The 16,421-nt window shown below is 44.4% G+C and overlaps 1 protein-coding gene across 1 annotated transcript in view; it reads right to left on the bottom strand.

Moving 5' to 3' along the window:
- Positions 1–14,839, bottom strand: part of LOC311077683 (B-cell receptor CD22-like) — a 28,402-nt gene extending 13,563 nt beyond the window's left edge. The window contains exons 1-3 of the mRNA XM_084106267.1: positions 14,784–14,839; positions 14,364–14,420; positions 13,651–13,998 (exon numbers count right to left, since the gene is read on the bottom strand). Coding sequence (XP_083962393.1) covers positions 13,651–13,998; positions 14,364–14,406 — 391 coding nt within the window. The 5' untranslated portion in view covers positions 14,407–14,420; positions 14,784–14,839. The remainder of the gene's footprint in view (positions 1–13,650; positions 13,999–14,363; positions 14,421–14,783) is intronic.
- Positions 14,840–16,421: the final 1,582 nt, after the last annotated feature.

Genomic DNA, 16,421 nt, shown 5'->3' on the forward strand with positions numbered 1-16,421 from the left:
GCTGCATTATCACAAAGTCAATAGAACAAAATTTGTATGCATTAATAATACTAATGTGACCACTTTATGACAGTTATATCATTATCAATTAGTACCAACATCACCTAATCTCACTCCACCTTGACTTTCTTTGCCACAACAAATGCGCTTTATAAACACACTGTTACAGCAGCCATAAAGTAAATCGAAAAGTCAAGGATGAAGAGCCCAAATGAAGCAAACACTGATCATCATAACCACAATCTGGTTAGTAATAAGTGAAGCTGTTAATGCTGTTTGTGGATGTAACGAAGTTCAGATGTTACGGGAAGAAGGAGGCGGGAACCGGCGAACATTCAACATTTTAATGATAAAAATAAACCAAATACAAAATGAAAGTAAAAGCCAGCAGCCCCTCACGGACGACTGCTGGCAACACAAAACATCAAATAAAACACAGGCCTGTTCCTCTCTCGCTCTTCACTGTCGTCGCTCCTCCTTTATGCTTCCGCTCCTCCGTGAGAGATTCGAGACCGGTGCGTCTCGCAGGTGTCGCTCATCAGAGTAATCACGCCACCGGCCTCATTCCGCTCTCTCACGGCCCTCGGCCTCGTCCTGCTCGCCACAGTGGAGTTTTTGAATTAAGATATTTCCTCACCTTAAGATATTTAATTGATTTGACTTGCAGTTGAATGTCCGCATGTCTTCGAAAATGTACTTAAATGGGAATTCAAAATTGTTCGTTCATTCATCATTCATTCGAAACATGACTGAAATATTTTAAATTAAGTATTTACTATTAAAATAAAAGAACAATTTGAATAAAAGAATGATTTATTTGGTTGAACTGAGGAACAAAAAACAAATTAGGTTAAATGAACATGAATGTTCAACTTGACAAATAACTATAAAGCTGAAATGTATTTAATATTCTGAGTAAATACAACTTAAAGGTGCTGTTGGTGATTCTCTGCAGAATTTTTTTTTTTGTTATGCTGGTTGAAAGTCTCCTCATATCCTGATCACTCTGTCAAGCGTCAATAAATATATGTCATCTGTGGAAGGTGTAGGACCATAAAATGTTCGTTCAATCGTATTGTTCGGTCCGAACGGTCCTATCGCATATGTTCCCTGTCGGTCAATGTGTGTTTGCATACCACTGTGCAAGCTGTTCACACAGACATAATGAGTCACATAAGTCATCAGCGCGTTCATGTACGTTGTTAGTCTGGCTATCACCAGACCAAGCTCAATCTTTTAAGATTGAACATTGGTCTGGGGAGTCTGCTATGTATTTTCTACTCAACGGGCATAGTTCAAATGACTCTGTACGCAATTGGACCAACGATCTGGGTGATGTACTTTGCAGAGCAACGAGAAAACTCCAGGCAGGAAATGTGTAACCAAACGTGTTGATCAGCGGTTTGCAGAAGCAGTGATGAAATTGAGAGATTTTTGCAGGTTATGCCAAAAAAAAACAAAAAAACATGAAAGTTAGTGGTATACCCACTCGAGCGATTTGTGTGCTAAAAAGAAGCCATTGAGCATCGTCGAGAGGTTAAAAGTAATTGGACAGAGCTGTAACGGCTCTGGAATTGGATTGGATTAAACCCGCCAATAGTGCGCCATGTGGATAAACCAGTTTGTGATTGGTTCTTGCAAATTTGTAAAGGAAACAGCAGAGATAAATGTACAGGTTTCCAGGCTGAGCTGCAGGGCGAAATCAAATCACCTGCAGATCAGGCTGGGTTTACCCAGTCTAGTACGCTGTGCAGACAGAGCGAGAATGGCAGGCAAACAGCAACAACCTAACTTTCCTTCTGGACCGACAACAAGTGGCACTGGCAAAGGATCTACAATCTATATATCTTCATCGGAGCCTTGCAGACTCTCATTGTGGAAACCCTGTCATGCCAGATTTATTATTGCACTGACAAGTTTTGTTAGCTAAACATGTAAATGTCTGATAAACTGCATTAATATTCTCCTACACAGTATTGTGTTATGTATGTATATGTATTAAATTTATATGTTAAAATTGTAGATGTTCTACAGTGTCACCTTCACTGTAAAAAATGATCGTAATTTTAACGGTAAAAGACTGTAAAAATGCTACAGTGAAAAACTGTTAATTGGTTAACAGAAAGTTTCTGTACTATATACGGTAAATAACTGTGATAGATCTAACGGTACATTTAATGTAATTTTACTGTAACATACCGTTAAATTTACAGTTTTTGAAAGTGAAAAAACAACTCATTGTATAATTTACAGTGAAAAACCGTAAATTGACATTCCCACAATTCCCTGTGACACTTCACATTTGATGTATTTTTGTTGAAATAACTATGTTTGTTTCTTCATAGTTTTCTTCGTTTTTTCTAATCAGTTATGTACATTAGGGGTTTATGTTACATTTAATGTTGTTAAATTAATGTTTATTGCATTTTTAAAATTTCATGTGTTACCATGATGGTGTTTAATGTTTGTGTGAATGACACTGTGCAGCTTCTATATATATTAGTATTAACTTTCTTGTGGAAGAACTGCTTGTGTTGAGCTTTGATTGATCATGTGACTCTCATCACTGCTGTGATTGGTGGTTATCAGTGTACAAAACAGATATTAATACTTCAATAGGACGGTAAATTAACTTTATATCATATTACTGAAATTTACTGTTATATTTACTGGATTATACTGTAAAATTGACATGTTGTTCAGAATAGCACGTACATTTTACAGTTTAAACCAGTAAATATAACAGAACTCCAGTGTGTTATATGCTGGTTTAAACTGTAAAATGTACATGTTATTCGGTAAAAGCAATTACTGTTTTGTTGTATATTTTACGGAATTGTTCTGGTAACCCCAGCTGCCAGTTTTTTTCCGTAAAAACTACGGGATTTTTTTTACAGTGTTGTCTATTCTGCTTTTATTTTGAAAAGTGCCGTTTTTCTTCTTCTGATGTTTTTGTGATGCTAAAGTTCCTGCTACTCTCTCTTCACAATGTGGTAAAAACTTGTAAACACGTTAGTTATCATGTTCATCCATTTGAATCTTGTAAAGAAAGAGTTTACACATGATTTACTTTATTATTACTTTGTTATTATTATGTCATTACTTCATTTGTTTATGGGTTAATTGCACGTCATCAATATAAAAACAATATATATGTGATATTTTATTTGTCATAAAGGCTTAAAAAACATTTCATATTGGTTATTATTTAAAATGTTAAAATGATCTGTATTGGCTGTAAACATGATTAATATGTGAACACGATTTATGTGCAAATTATTTGTGAAGCTACATAGAACCATTTTGTATTTCTTCTGTTTCTTCTGTAGTTTTCACAGTGTTCATGGTGCTTGTGGTGCATGGTGCTTTTAGAGAGGGAAAAATAAATCGACACCCGTTTGAAACTCTCTGCATCTTGATCAATAAATCCAAGGTGGCCGCTACAGTGAAAACTCATCGCACATGTAAATTTGCAAAGGAAAGACCTGAAACAAGCTAAATAATACAATACAATTTAATAAAAGAGCACAATATCTTTAAATACACTGCTGAATATTTGCAGAATGTGCAGAACTTAATATGCAAGTGTGATATTTTATGAATACATTAGTTCTCTTACGAGAGGTTCTCTCGTATTGCGTAAGCTGTGCTTACGCAACGGGAAAAGCCTTCTTTTCTCGAGATACTGAAACCAAAAATTATCCTTAATTTCATATATTGTCAACGCAGTGCGGCTGCAGGCAGCTGAGCTAGAGCGGCATACTGCGCGCTCATTGGCTGCCGCGCGGCAACTGCTTAAGCCTACCAGTGAGCCTGGCGTGACGTCACGCCCAATGAGGGCGCGCGCGACCTCGCGCGTCACAGCCCGCCAGAATGGGCGGCGTCAGAGCGTATATAAGGAAGGCTCGTAGGCTATATTCTCTGATTTCTGTCTTTTCAGCGAAGCACTCGCATCGCTGATCTCTGAGAGGAAACCGTCGCCGTGGCCTTCTTGGATCAAGCTAACGAGCCAGCTTAGGACAGCCTGAGGAAGCCGGACGATCTCTTCGCCGCCTTCAACCTGCCGTGCCAGCTCAGCTATCCGGCGATACATATCCTTCATTAATAAGCTCTTTTTGTGTGTGTTTGCCTTTTCTCCGCAGCACTCTAAAAGAGCACGAGGCGTTGTTACAAATGCCTCGCACCACGTGCGGCTCATGCCGCTCGCCGCTCAGCGACAGAGACCGTCATCTCCTCTGCGCTCTCTGCCTGGGACGGGACCATGCAGCCGTCGCGTTGTCCTCGGGCGGCTGCGAATTCTGCGAAGAGCTGCAGATGTCGACCCTGCGGGCTCGACTCGCCCTCTTCACAGACACCGCTCCTGCCGTTGCTGGGCCGCGTAAAAAGAAACGCCGCTCACAACGCCCTCCGGAGCCTGAGACACGAGCCAAGGCCTCGCCGGAGCCTCTCCCGCGAGCCTCGCTCTCTCCCTCTCCGCCCCTGCTCCCCGACGCGCAGCCGACGGCTCTCGCCCTCGATGCCGTCGACACAGCGGATGAAGCGGATGACAACGATCGACTGGACACGTGCTCTTTGATGGCGTCGGACAGCGAGGTGTGGTCCGGCTCCGCCCGATCCGCCTCCTCCACCAGAGCTTCCAGCAGGGCTCCCGCCGGGGTGGAGGCCGAGCTTCTCCGCCTCCTCACTATGGCAGTCGAGCGCCTGGGCCTCGAGTGGTCACCGCCAGAGGTACCCCCGCCTAACAGGCTCGATGGATGCTTCCTGACCTCCGGTCGCCAGGCCCTAGCATCCAGACCAGCGCCGTTTCTGCCTGAGCTTCACGACGAGCTTGCTAAATCGTGGAACGCTCCAGTTTCGGCCAGACTCCGTTCTCCAGCCTCTTCGACTCTCTCCCGCGTGGACGGAGCCACGGAGAGGGGGTATGACCGGATTCCACCGGTCGAACAGGCGGTTGCAGCGCATCTTTGCCCCCCATCCAAGAGATGGCGCTCAAAGACTGCCCTCCCGTCTAAAGCCTGCAGGACTACTTCGGCGTTCGCCAGCCGCGCCTTCTCCGCCGCTGGGCAAGCCGCCTCAGCCCTGCACACAATGGCGGTCCTTCAAGTTCTCCAAGCGGACCTCCTCCGCCAGCTCGACGAGGGAGAACTGGATAGATCGGCCTTAACCGACCTGCGCAGTGCGACGGACCTTTCCCTTCACACGACGAAGACAGCGGCCCAAGCTATCGGTCGATCCATGGCTTCGCTGACCGTCATTGAGCGCCACCTGTGGTTAACGCTAGCCGACATGGGGGAACAAGAGCGGTCCGTCTTCCTGAACGCCCCGCTCTCGTCTACTGGTCTCTTCGGCCCCGCAGTGAGTGGCCTCGTGGACCGTTTTTCTGAGGTACAGAAAGCGTCACAGGCCATGAACCTCTTCCTGCCCCGCCGCTCGAGCTCCGCTGCAGGCCGCTCTAACCAGCCTCCTGCACGCAGCTCCGCACAACGGCCATCTAGACCTCCAGCCCCCCAGCAGCGCCAGCGCGGCCGCCCTAGGTCCCGCTCCACCAGCCAGCACAGGCCGCCGCCCCCGCGTGGGCCTCGGCCTAAGGTAACGCTGAAGCCCGAGCCTGCAAAGTCCTCCTAGCATCCGCCGGGAGGAAAAGACGGTCGAGTCCCGCTGCGGCCGGACCACCGTCAAAGCTAAAATGTATCCCTCTGCCAGTCCCCTTATCGAAGGCTACTGCAGTAGTGCCCACAGCAGCCAACGAGCCAGTTTTTCAACTCTCTCGCCTGCACACAAACGCCGTTTTTACGGCGACCCAGATAAATCGAATAAAGAGTGTAATATCTGGTCAGTCGGCTCACGCCGTCAGTGTTATGAGTGTAGTAAGCTTGCCCACTTCCCAGTGCTCATCACTACACACAAGCACAAATCCCCCTGTGTACCCCACAGAGTGCACTCACATAAAGCGCGCTACGGCCGCTCGAGTGATAACTGTAGGTCACGTGCCCACACTTCAGCGCTCACACCTACACAGTGCTCGCTCTGTCTCACACGTTTGGGGACCAGAACATTCTGCCACTGGCCGTGTGTTAATAAAGAGCCCTGTGCCCGCTACACAGCGCGCACACTCTCATGTAAACACGTACGAGTCAGCCACCGGCTGTGTGATAATAAAGAGCTCTGTGCCCGCTTTACAGCACGCACACTCTCCGATAAACATGCGCGAGCCCGCCCCGCTTCCGCGCCGCGAGCCGTCACACACAACGCTCTCTCACAGCGCCGTTCAGCCGGCTGCCGCCATCAGCGAACCCCCGTTCCCCCTCACTGCCACTGCGCGACTCGCGCTTACACCGCCACAGATCCCCCGTCCCGCGCTGTGCGGCGGGCGAGACTCAGAGGCGATTCGACCCCTAGCTATGAGTGCGAATGCATGGAAAGCTATTCAGGGAGTGTCGAAGTGGGTACTGAACACAGTGATAAAGGGCTATTCGCTTCAATTCGCTCGCCGCCCTCCGCGCTATCGCGCTCGGGCCGAGACTATAGTGAGAGCGGATGCAGCGCATCTGCTTCACACAGAAATAGCGAATTTGCTGCACAAAGGGGCGATAGAACGGGTTCTCCCTCCGGGTTCCGAGGCAGGCGTATACAGCCGCTATTTCCTCGTACCCAAGAAGGGCGGAGCACTCAGACCTATATTGGATCTGAGATATTTGAACAAAACGCTTATGAAACGGCCGTTCAAAATGCTCACAACCAGTCAAATCCTCGCGCAGATTCGCCCGGGGGACTGGTTCATATCTCTCGACCTGAAAGACGCGTACTTTCAGATTCAGATTATACCCCGTCACAGGCCATTCTTGAGATTCGCCTTCGACGGCCAGGTATATCAGTACACCGTCCTGCCGTTCGGCCTATCCCTGGCACCCCGTACATTTACGAAGTGCATGGATGCGGCTCTCGCACCCCTGAGATCGAGGGGAATGCGAATCCTGAACTATCTGGACGATTGGCTCATTATAGCGCACTCAGCGGAGGAACTAGTTTCCCACAGAGAAGCGCTTCTCGGTCACCTGCAAAGCTTGGGTCTTTCCGTGAACTGGGACAAGAGCTCTTTAGCCCCCAGCCAGTCTATCACTTTTCTGGGTATAGATCTGGACTCGGCGGCGATGACGGCCAGACTGTCTGCACAGCGCGCGCGCTGTGTTCGACACCTCGCCGCCTCCTTTCAGGAGGGAAAAGTTTTTCCATTGAAAACTTTTCAGAGGATGCTGGGCCACATGGCATCAGCAGCAGCTGTCCTGCGGTTGGGTTTACTCCGAATGCGTCCGCTTCAACGCTGGCTAAAAACGGAAATGCCCCGCAAAGCATGGATTTCAGGCCGTGCTCCAATCAGAGTGACTCAGCGCTGTGTTACAGCCCTGCAGCCCTGGCTGGCGGCCGAATGGTATCAGCGGGGAGTGTCGATGGGAACCATCGCACACCGCAAAGTGATCTCGACAGACGCGTCCAACATGGGTTGGGGAGCGACTCACGAAGGCAGTCCGATTTGCGGCCCGTGGTCGAATACGGAGAAAGACCTTCACATAAACTGTCTAGAGATGCTGGCGGTCGAGAAAGCGCTGAAGCACTTTCTACCGCTTCTACGGGGACACCATGTGCTAGTTCGCTCGGACAACATGTCAGTGGTGTCGTACGTGAACCGCCAGGGCAGAATCAAATCCAGAACCCTGTGCGCGCTCGCAGAGCGCCTCCTATCCTGGGCTCAAGGCCCGTTGCGCTCCCTAAGGGCAGCTCATGTACCCGGTCGTTTGAACGACGGCCCGGACAGACTGTCCAGGGACAACGTTCCCCCAGGGGAATGGTCTTTACACCGCCAGACGATACAGACGCTTTGGCGTCGTTTCGGCGAAGCGGAGATCGACCTTTTCGCCACGAGCGAGAACGCTCAGTGCCAGAGGTTTTTCTCGAAACAGGAGGACGCACTGGCCCAGACCTGGCCCAGCGCTCCGCTGTACGCGTTCCCACCGATCTCGATGCTACCTCAAGTGCTAGCGAGGATCAGGGAGGCGAACTGCGCAGTGCTCCTCATAGCCCCGCGCTGGGTAAACCAACCATGGTTCCCCGAGCTAATGAGACTGGCAGACACAGCCCCATGGCCGATTCCGGTGAGGAGAGATCTCCTCTCTCAAGCCCGAGGCTCGATTCTGCATCCCCATCCAGAGCACTGGTCTCTGCATGCGTGGATAATCAACGATAATCCCCCTCGACGAGGCGGCTCTATGCGTCTAAGTGGTCAGTGTTTAACAAGTGGTGTGTGAATATGGGTTCTAATGCTCGGACCTGTGGAGTTCCACAGGTATTGAAATTTCTCCAAGAGATGTTGGACGCGGGCAGGTCCCCCTCCACGCTCAAGGTTTATGTCGCGGCCATAGCAGCGTTCGCTGAGTCGGCGCACGGCCGTGCACTGGGCAGAAATGAACTCATTACCCGCTTTCTACGCGGGGCCAGGAGAATGAACCCTCCGCGGCCCCCGTCGGTTCCTATTTGGGACCTGTCTCTGGTCCTGGAGTCCTTAAAAGCGCATCCCTTTGAGCCTTTGGACTCTGTGGAGTTGAAATACTTAACGCTTAAGACCGTTTTTCTGCTAGCTCTGGCTTCAGTTAAACGTGTGGGAGATTTACATGCGCTGTCCGTCAGCGCGTCGTGCCTCGAGTTTGGACCTAACGACTCGTTAGCCATTCTCAAACCGAAGCACGGCTATGTCCCCAAAGTGTTAGGCACTCCCTTCAGGACTCAGGTCGTTACCCTATCGGCCCTGCCGTCCTCCAGCAGTGAGGAAGGGGTTAACCGCCTTTGCCCGGTCAGGGCGTTAAGGTGTTATGTGACGCGCTCTGCAGCCTTCAGGTTCTCAGAGCAGCTTTTCGTTTCGTTTGGCGGGCGCACCAAGGGTCGCGCCGCTTCGAAACAGACACTATCCAGATGGATAGTAGACGCGATTGCAGCAGCTTATGCGTCCAAAGACCTGCAATGTCCGTTAGGCATACGGGCTCATTCCACCAGAGGCATGGCCTCATCGTGGGCATGGTCCAGTGGGGTTTCCATTGACGACATTTGTAGGGCGGCGGGCTGGGCGTCCCCCTCCACATTTGTTAGGTTTTATAACCTGGAAGTTCCCGCTATGCAGGCTAAACTTCTGTCAGTCTAGTCGTGTTTCATGTCCTGCCCAAGGGTCAGGCTGTATTACCGATTAGCTTGTCTGTTGAGCTGCACGCTCAGGGTATCAGTTACATGAACCGGCAGTGCCGTTCTGTGTTTTTTCCCTATGTGTGCTTATGAACATGCGCTGGCCCGCACCGCTGGCCACCTGTTTTAATCACCTCTATGTTTTTTCTATGAGTCATATGTGATTGTTAGGCTCGCACGGCGTGGACAAAGGGTTCCCGCTGCGTAAGCACAGCTTACGCAATACGAGAGAACCTCTCGTAAGAGAACGATACTTGGTTACTCACGTAACCTCGGTTCTCTCTAGAGAGGGAACGAGTATTGCGTTCCCTGACCGTGCTGAGCCTATCGCTCGTGTCGCTTCAGTCGACAGAAAACAGAGAATATAGCCTACGAGCCTTCCTTATATACGCTCTGACGCCGCCCATTCTGGCGGGCTGTGACGCGCGAGGTCGCGCGCGCCCTCATTGGGCGTGACGTCACGCCAGGCTCACTGGTAGGCTTAAGCAGTTGCCGCGCGGCAGCCAATGAGCGCGCAGTATGCCGCTCTAGCTCAGCTGCCTGCAGCCGCACTGCGTTGACAATATATGAAATTAAGGATAATTTTTGGTTTCAGTATCTCGAGAAAAGAAGGCTTTTCCCGCTGCGTAAGCACAGCTTACGCAATACTCGTTCCCTCTCTAGAGAGAACCGAGGTTACGTGAGTAACCAAGTATCGTTTTATAGCTTATAAAGGGTATTAAATACATCGTTAATATAGTCCAAGTGACTACAGTGGCTCAATCTTAAGTTTATAAAGCGACGAGAATACTTTTTGTGCGCAAAAAAAACAAAAATAACGACTTTATTCCACTATTCATTTCCTTCTCTCTGGGCCTCGAGTTTTTTCACGTAGTGTTTTAGCGCAGCGCGTCTGTGTTGTACGTCACACGTAGGCTCACTATTGGCCGACGCTGGTCATGTGTGTATGCGTGTGACGTAGGGCTGTAGTACTCGAGTCCGGTCTTGGACTCGAGTCCGGACTCGAGACCGCTTTTCTATGGTCTCGGACTTGTCTCGGACTCGCTGGTATCCGGACTCGGACTTGTCTCGGTCTCGGCCACTGGTCTTGCCAAATATGGCTTTTGGTCTCGACCGAGTCCAGGTTTCTTTATTATGTTCCCAGTAATCACACATACGTCGCCGCGATATTAAAACAATATATTATTGGAGGGAAAGTGAAACACTGGCCACCTAATAACTATGGGCATTTCGGCTCTTTTTCGTGAGCCGGCTCGTTTCACTCAGCTCACTGAACGAGCCGGCTCTTTTGACTCACAAACGGCTCTTTAAAAAATAAATGTTTAAATAAACTTGCTGAAAGTCCACCGCTAGTGCAACGTGAATATTCATATTTTTAATTGTCCATAACACCCCGAAAACTAGCCTGCTTGCCTTGCACATCTAATTAATGGGCAAAGTTTTCCGACTTTTTTTCTTACCTTTCTTTCTTTGCCTCCACGAGTGGTAGGCGCAATGACTGGCTGTTTTAAAATATAGCTAATTCGAAACAAAATAACCCAGCTCATAACTTGCAGGTTTGCTTATTGGCTAACTTTTTTCATTTGATTGCTTCAGCCGCCACCCGCCCGAATTTAATTAAAATATTATTTTTCGTCACGTCATCCGCCCGATCCACGGTTTATCCGCATCTCTTGTGTGTGTGTGTGTGTGCGTGTCTGTGAGTTGTCTCGGTCCTCCCTCATGCAGTTTAATTGGTTGACATCGCGTGTATGATTGACAGGAACAGAATGTAAGACTGATCAGACAGTCGAAACGAATGTTTAGTGCTCCTTTAGGCCTGTATAATTATAATTTTTTTGTTGTTCTTTGAATTAGTCAATTATTTTAAATAAAATTAAAATGATTCATTATTTCATTATTACATAATGATTTAATTTCTATAGGCTAGCCTATATTTTTTTAGCAGACTTTTTTTTCCCTGTCCTGGACTCGGTCTTGACTCGGACTCGAACCTTTTTGGACTCGGTCTTGACTCGGACTCGAACCTCTTTGGACTCGGTCTTGACTTGGACTCGACTAGTCCTGGTCTTGGACTTGTCTTGGACTCGACAAAGGTGGTCTTGACTACAGCCCTAGTGTGACGTACAACACAGAAGCGCTGCGCTAAAACACTACGTGAAAAAACTTGAGGCCCAGAGAGAAGGAAATGAATAGTGGAATAAAGTCGTTATTTTTGGGTTTTTTTGCGCACAAAAAGTATTCTCGTCGCTTTATAAACTTAAGATTGAGCCACTGTAGTCACTTGGACTATATTAACAATGTCTTTAATACATTTTCTGGGCCAGCAAGTTATAATGCCTTAGTGTGATCCAGCTCTCAGATTTAATCAAAAATATCTTAATTTGTGTTCCGAAGATGAACTAAAGTCTTACGGGGGTGGAACAACATGAGGGTGAGTAATTACTGACAGAATTTTCATTTTTGGGTGAACTAACCCTTTAACTTCTCTTTTTGGTTTTATATCTCATTTATAACTTAGACATGTCAACATTCGTTTCGTTTAAAATTTCGTTTCGTTTCGTTTCACATTGTATGACCTAACAAAGCCTCGTTTTCTGAAATCACGTGCCTTGGCCAGTTTAATACGCACTTTAAAACACAGATATGAAACAGAATGTTGAGTCTTCGTACCTTTTTATCATTTAATGTTTTATTTGAAAAGGAATAAATCTGTCACATGCACTCTTTAATACACAGATAAAATGTATAAAATATTACAGAAACAACTCTAAACTCATTTATTAATTACACATTGACTGTTTATTAATGTCACACAAATATAATCCATTGCTTTCTGCAGAATGGAAACTCTGAAGATGCGTTTAAAGAAGGCTTTGCCTATTTTAGCGTTTTTGTTCCCCCTGCTGGTATTTATATATTCTGCACTGATTGGTTTTATTCAGTTTCGGGGGTTGGGTTCAAAAGAACAAGTGCATGTGGAATTTGCCATCAGTCCATAGCAACAACAACACTTAAACGAGGCACTGCCTGTAAGTGGGGTTTAATTATTCTTGATTTTGGCATTTTGTATGTTTATGAGGGAGTGCATATAAAAGTAATTGTTTTCAAAATTCTGTGTTATATTGTGTGAACATTCTGTATTATTTTCTCCAGTTGTACATTGTTGGACTCATCATTTGTGACAGTTTATGTATTCTTTTTGTTTTTTTATTGTTTTACACATTTATTCAGTAAATCTGAACTACGACTCCGGTGTCAAGACTGTTTATTGAGTGAATGTGTTTAGCTTGCTGGGTACGAAGCCAGTATAGTAGTTGTGATGTGGATGTGTCCAGCGATGAGACAAAAGTTGAGTAAAGTTTAGCTTGTGCTTCATCTTACTGTGGCGTCTTGCTGTGGCTACAACAGAAATAAGACACACATTTACATAAATCAACACTACAAATGGTACAAATAATCTCAGAAAAAATATATATATTTTTTGTCAGTGAATTGACTCGTATAATCCATCTCGTAACAGAAAGAAAAGACTGTTTAGTATCTGACTAGTTGATTGACTACTGAGGACATTTCATTTTTTTATTGATGAAATTGAGAAGACTTGAGAAACTCAGGGAAAGATTCTCATATTCAAGAGAGCCCAACTGGTGAACAGCAGGTCTGGGATGGACAGTCTATAGCAAAAACACATTTATTATTGATTATTTGACTTTTTTGAACAAACTCTTTTGCACATGTAGTTTTTGATATTTCTCTTACTGTGAGTGTGTTGTAGAGGTCAGATGATCTGGACTTGAGCTCAAGAGCTGCATATGTATTTGCACTGCAATCATCGTTCTGCAGGGAAACAGAGAGAAGGACTATCACCACAAAACAAGAGATTTTGCATGAAAATCAAAAGTGTAATCACTACACAGTGTGTGTTCTCACATACAATCCTGTAAAATCTTGAGTGTGGTAATATATGTTCTGCGTGTATAAAGAAGCTCTAATTTATTTATTGGTAGCCTATGATTCTGTGGTTCTTTGGCCGTCTCACCTCATACTCGTGTATTGCAGATCTGCAGTTTATCCTTTTCTTCTGACTGTTAAAAAACAAATTGAAACCCCAAGCCATTTCATTGTTTCATTTAATAATCAAATGCACTTCTGCATTAATTAAAAGCAAATTATATAACTCTTTGTTGATAATTTTATATTTACAGTTTATACAATACGATGTATAAAATCGTATTGCTTATTGTATAAAACCAGCTGCTTTTACATCTCAGAGTGACTGAATCTCCCTCTGTCACTCTCTCAGGAGACTCCACCTGAAGATCTGAACACAACACACACATTATATCTAGTGCTGCTGTCATACACTGATTATTATTCAACATAATGCACAGAAGAAGAGATAAACCTCATCAAAGTCACCTGTGACAGTAAGATTCACTCCTGGAGCACCAATCCATTTCACATTAGGTTTATCAGTGATGAATCTGAAATAGTACTTGTGTGAATCCTTCAGTGTCACATGACTCAGTCTGATGGTGCAGTTCTGCTGTTTATCTCCCAGATACTGAAGCCTCTGACTGTATTCAGGGTCCTTAGACAAATCAGGAGGCTCTTTAACCTCTACAGGGCCTTTGATCCAGAACACTTTCATGATCTGATATCCAGTAGGGTATTTATAAGTGCAGCTCATTATCACTGTTGAGTCCTTTAGTGCACAGATGTGTGAAGGACTGTAACTCACTCTCCAATCATCATCACTGAAAACTCCTGAAACACACGTTAAAGGGATAGTTCACACAGAAACGATTGTTTCATAATTATTGACCCCTCGTGTTCATTACATTCATGAAATTCTGATATTGCAAAAACATTCAAATAATCATTATTAATGCACATATTTATATTGTACATTAATTTCAGTGAGAATAATTTATACATTTATCTGAAGTTATTATTCTTTTTAAATTTAGCTCTGACTTTATTTTTTACTTTATTTTGATACTTTATTTTATTTTATATTTGTTTGTGAAAGGGGTTTTAACAGGGTGCTTCCGGACTCATGGTTTTAAAAAAGAAAGACTTTGATGAGAGACTAAAGAACATTAAAATATTCTCCATCAGGAGCGACTCACTGTGAATCATGAGCAGAAACACCAGAGGAAGAGGAGGAGCCATTATCAGTGACGTCACTACAACAACAATAATACAGTATCACACAGTTGTTCCTAATCCTGGACGATCCCCAGCATTTTAGATGTTTCCTTAATCAAGCACACCTAATTCAGTTCATCAGCTCGTTATTAAAGGCTCCAAGGCCTTAGATGGGTTTGTCAGATAAGAGAGACATCAAACATGTGCAGTATTGGGGGTCCTCAAGGACCAGGATTGGGAACCACAGGTATAACACACATAATGAGCATTATAAAACAATCTTTAGCTTTAAAAACATTTAAATAATGTTTCACTGAGAATATTTCCAATTGATTAGGTCAGTGGTTTCTACAACAGTATTAATCTGACTATATTCACACAGTGACCAGCGTAACTCTTACCGTGTTCTGGTGAGTCTCTCCAGCAGGCGTTGAACTGATGAATTTCTCATGGTTACACACTGTTCGTTTTAAAATATTGCACAGACAGAAAATGTTTCTTCCTCTTTCTTGACTCCTGCCCACACAAGCAACTTTAGACAACTTTTCATCATGATCCAATGGCATTTATTGATATCTAAAAAGTCATTAAACCCAACATGTTTAACAATATGAAGAATTTTGTCGACCAATTTGATAGGTCATGTACAAAGATTTAAACTTAATTTGTATAGCCTTTCGTCCTGGAAACATTTTCTGAAGAATTATTGAGCAAGACACTCAAGATAGGAACTTGTACACAGCAAAATCCCCAGAGTTAAATTAACTCTGCTCAGAGAACATTTGGTCCCTCTCTACAGAGAGTTAAAATAACTCTGAAACAGAGTTCAAGTTAATGAGATACTTAAGTGATTAATTAAGTGATGATTGGGCATTAATGATGAACACCTGCTGTCAACAAGCAGAATCACTGAAGGAAAGAGAAACAAGAACAGAAAAAAGAGAAACACAAGAACTACAACTGACTTCCAGCCACAGATGAAATCAACTGAAGACAAAATAAGACATTAAATCTCTCAAGGAGGATTAAACAACTCCACAAACAGCATTACCAGCTTCACTTATTACTGACCAGATTGACTTTATTTCTGCCATATGTTTACAGAAGTTCGTATTGAGAATTAACAGAGGTTTAGATGTTGACGATTTATTGAAAATGGTTGGTCACCATAATGGAGATGAGTGTTTCCTTTAGTTGGGCAGTTTGACTCTTAGCTCACTTTTTTGCGAGTTTGTGTTTTTTTGTAATAGTTTTTACCAAAACACATAATTTGTTGCAAAGAATGCCAGACGCAAAGATGTTCAGGTGATCTAGTTTTCAACAACAAAAAGTAGAATGATGCACTTATATCATCACTGTCCAAAAGTGGTCATTTGATGTTAATAAATTATATTCACTAACAATACTCTCTTGCCACAGATTGGACATTTTTAATTTTTTAAATACATAATAGGGGAATTTTTTTTTTTCTAAGACACAGACATCAAGAATCAGCATATGAATCTCAACAATGGTGACATGTTTCATGCCGCAATGCATCCTGGGAGCCATGAGTTTTATACTATTGTGGCTCCCAGCATGCATTGCAGCATGAAGCATGTCACCATTGTTGAGATTCATATGCTGATTCTTGATGTCTTTGTCTAAAAAAAAAAAAAATCCCTATAATGTATTTTAAAAATCTAAATTCAGAATGTCCGATCTGTGGCTAGAGAGTATTGTTAGTGAATATAATCTATTAACATCAAATAAATCTCTTTTAGACGGTCATGAGATAAGTGCATGTTTCTACTATATGTTGTTAAAAACTTTCACCTGATCATCTTTGTTTTTGGTTTTCTTTGTAACAAATTACATGTTTTGGTAAAAACTGTTACAAAAACCATAAACTTGCAAAAAGAGTCAAACTGCCCAACTGAAGGAAACACTCATCACCATAATGGTGATCATACATTTTCAATAAATCGTCAACATCTAAACCTCTGTTAATTCTCAATAAGACCTTCTGTAGACGTCTACCAAATTTCAGGATTACCAAA

The sequence above is a fragment of the Abramis brama genome, assembly GCF_963993115.1.
Source record: "Abramis brama genome assembly, chromosome: 2".
NCBI classification, from domain to species: domain Eukaryota; kingdom Metazoa; phylum Chordata; class Actinopteri; order Cypriniformes; family Leuciscidae; genus Abramis; species Abramis brama.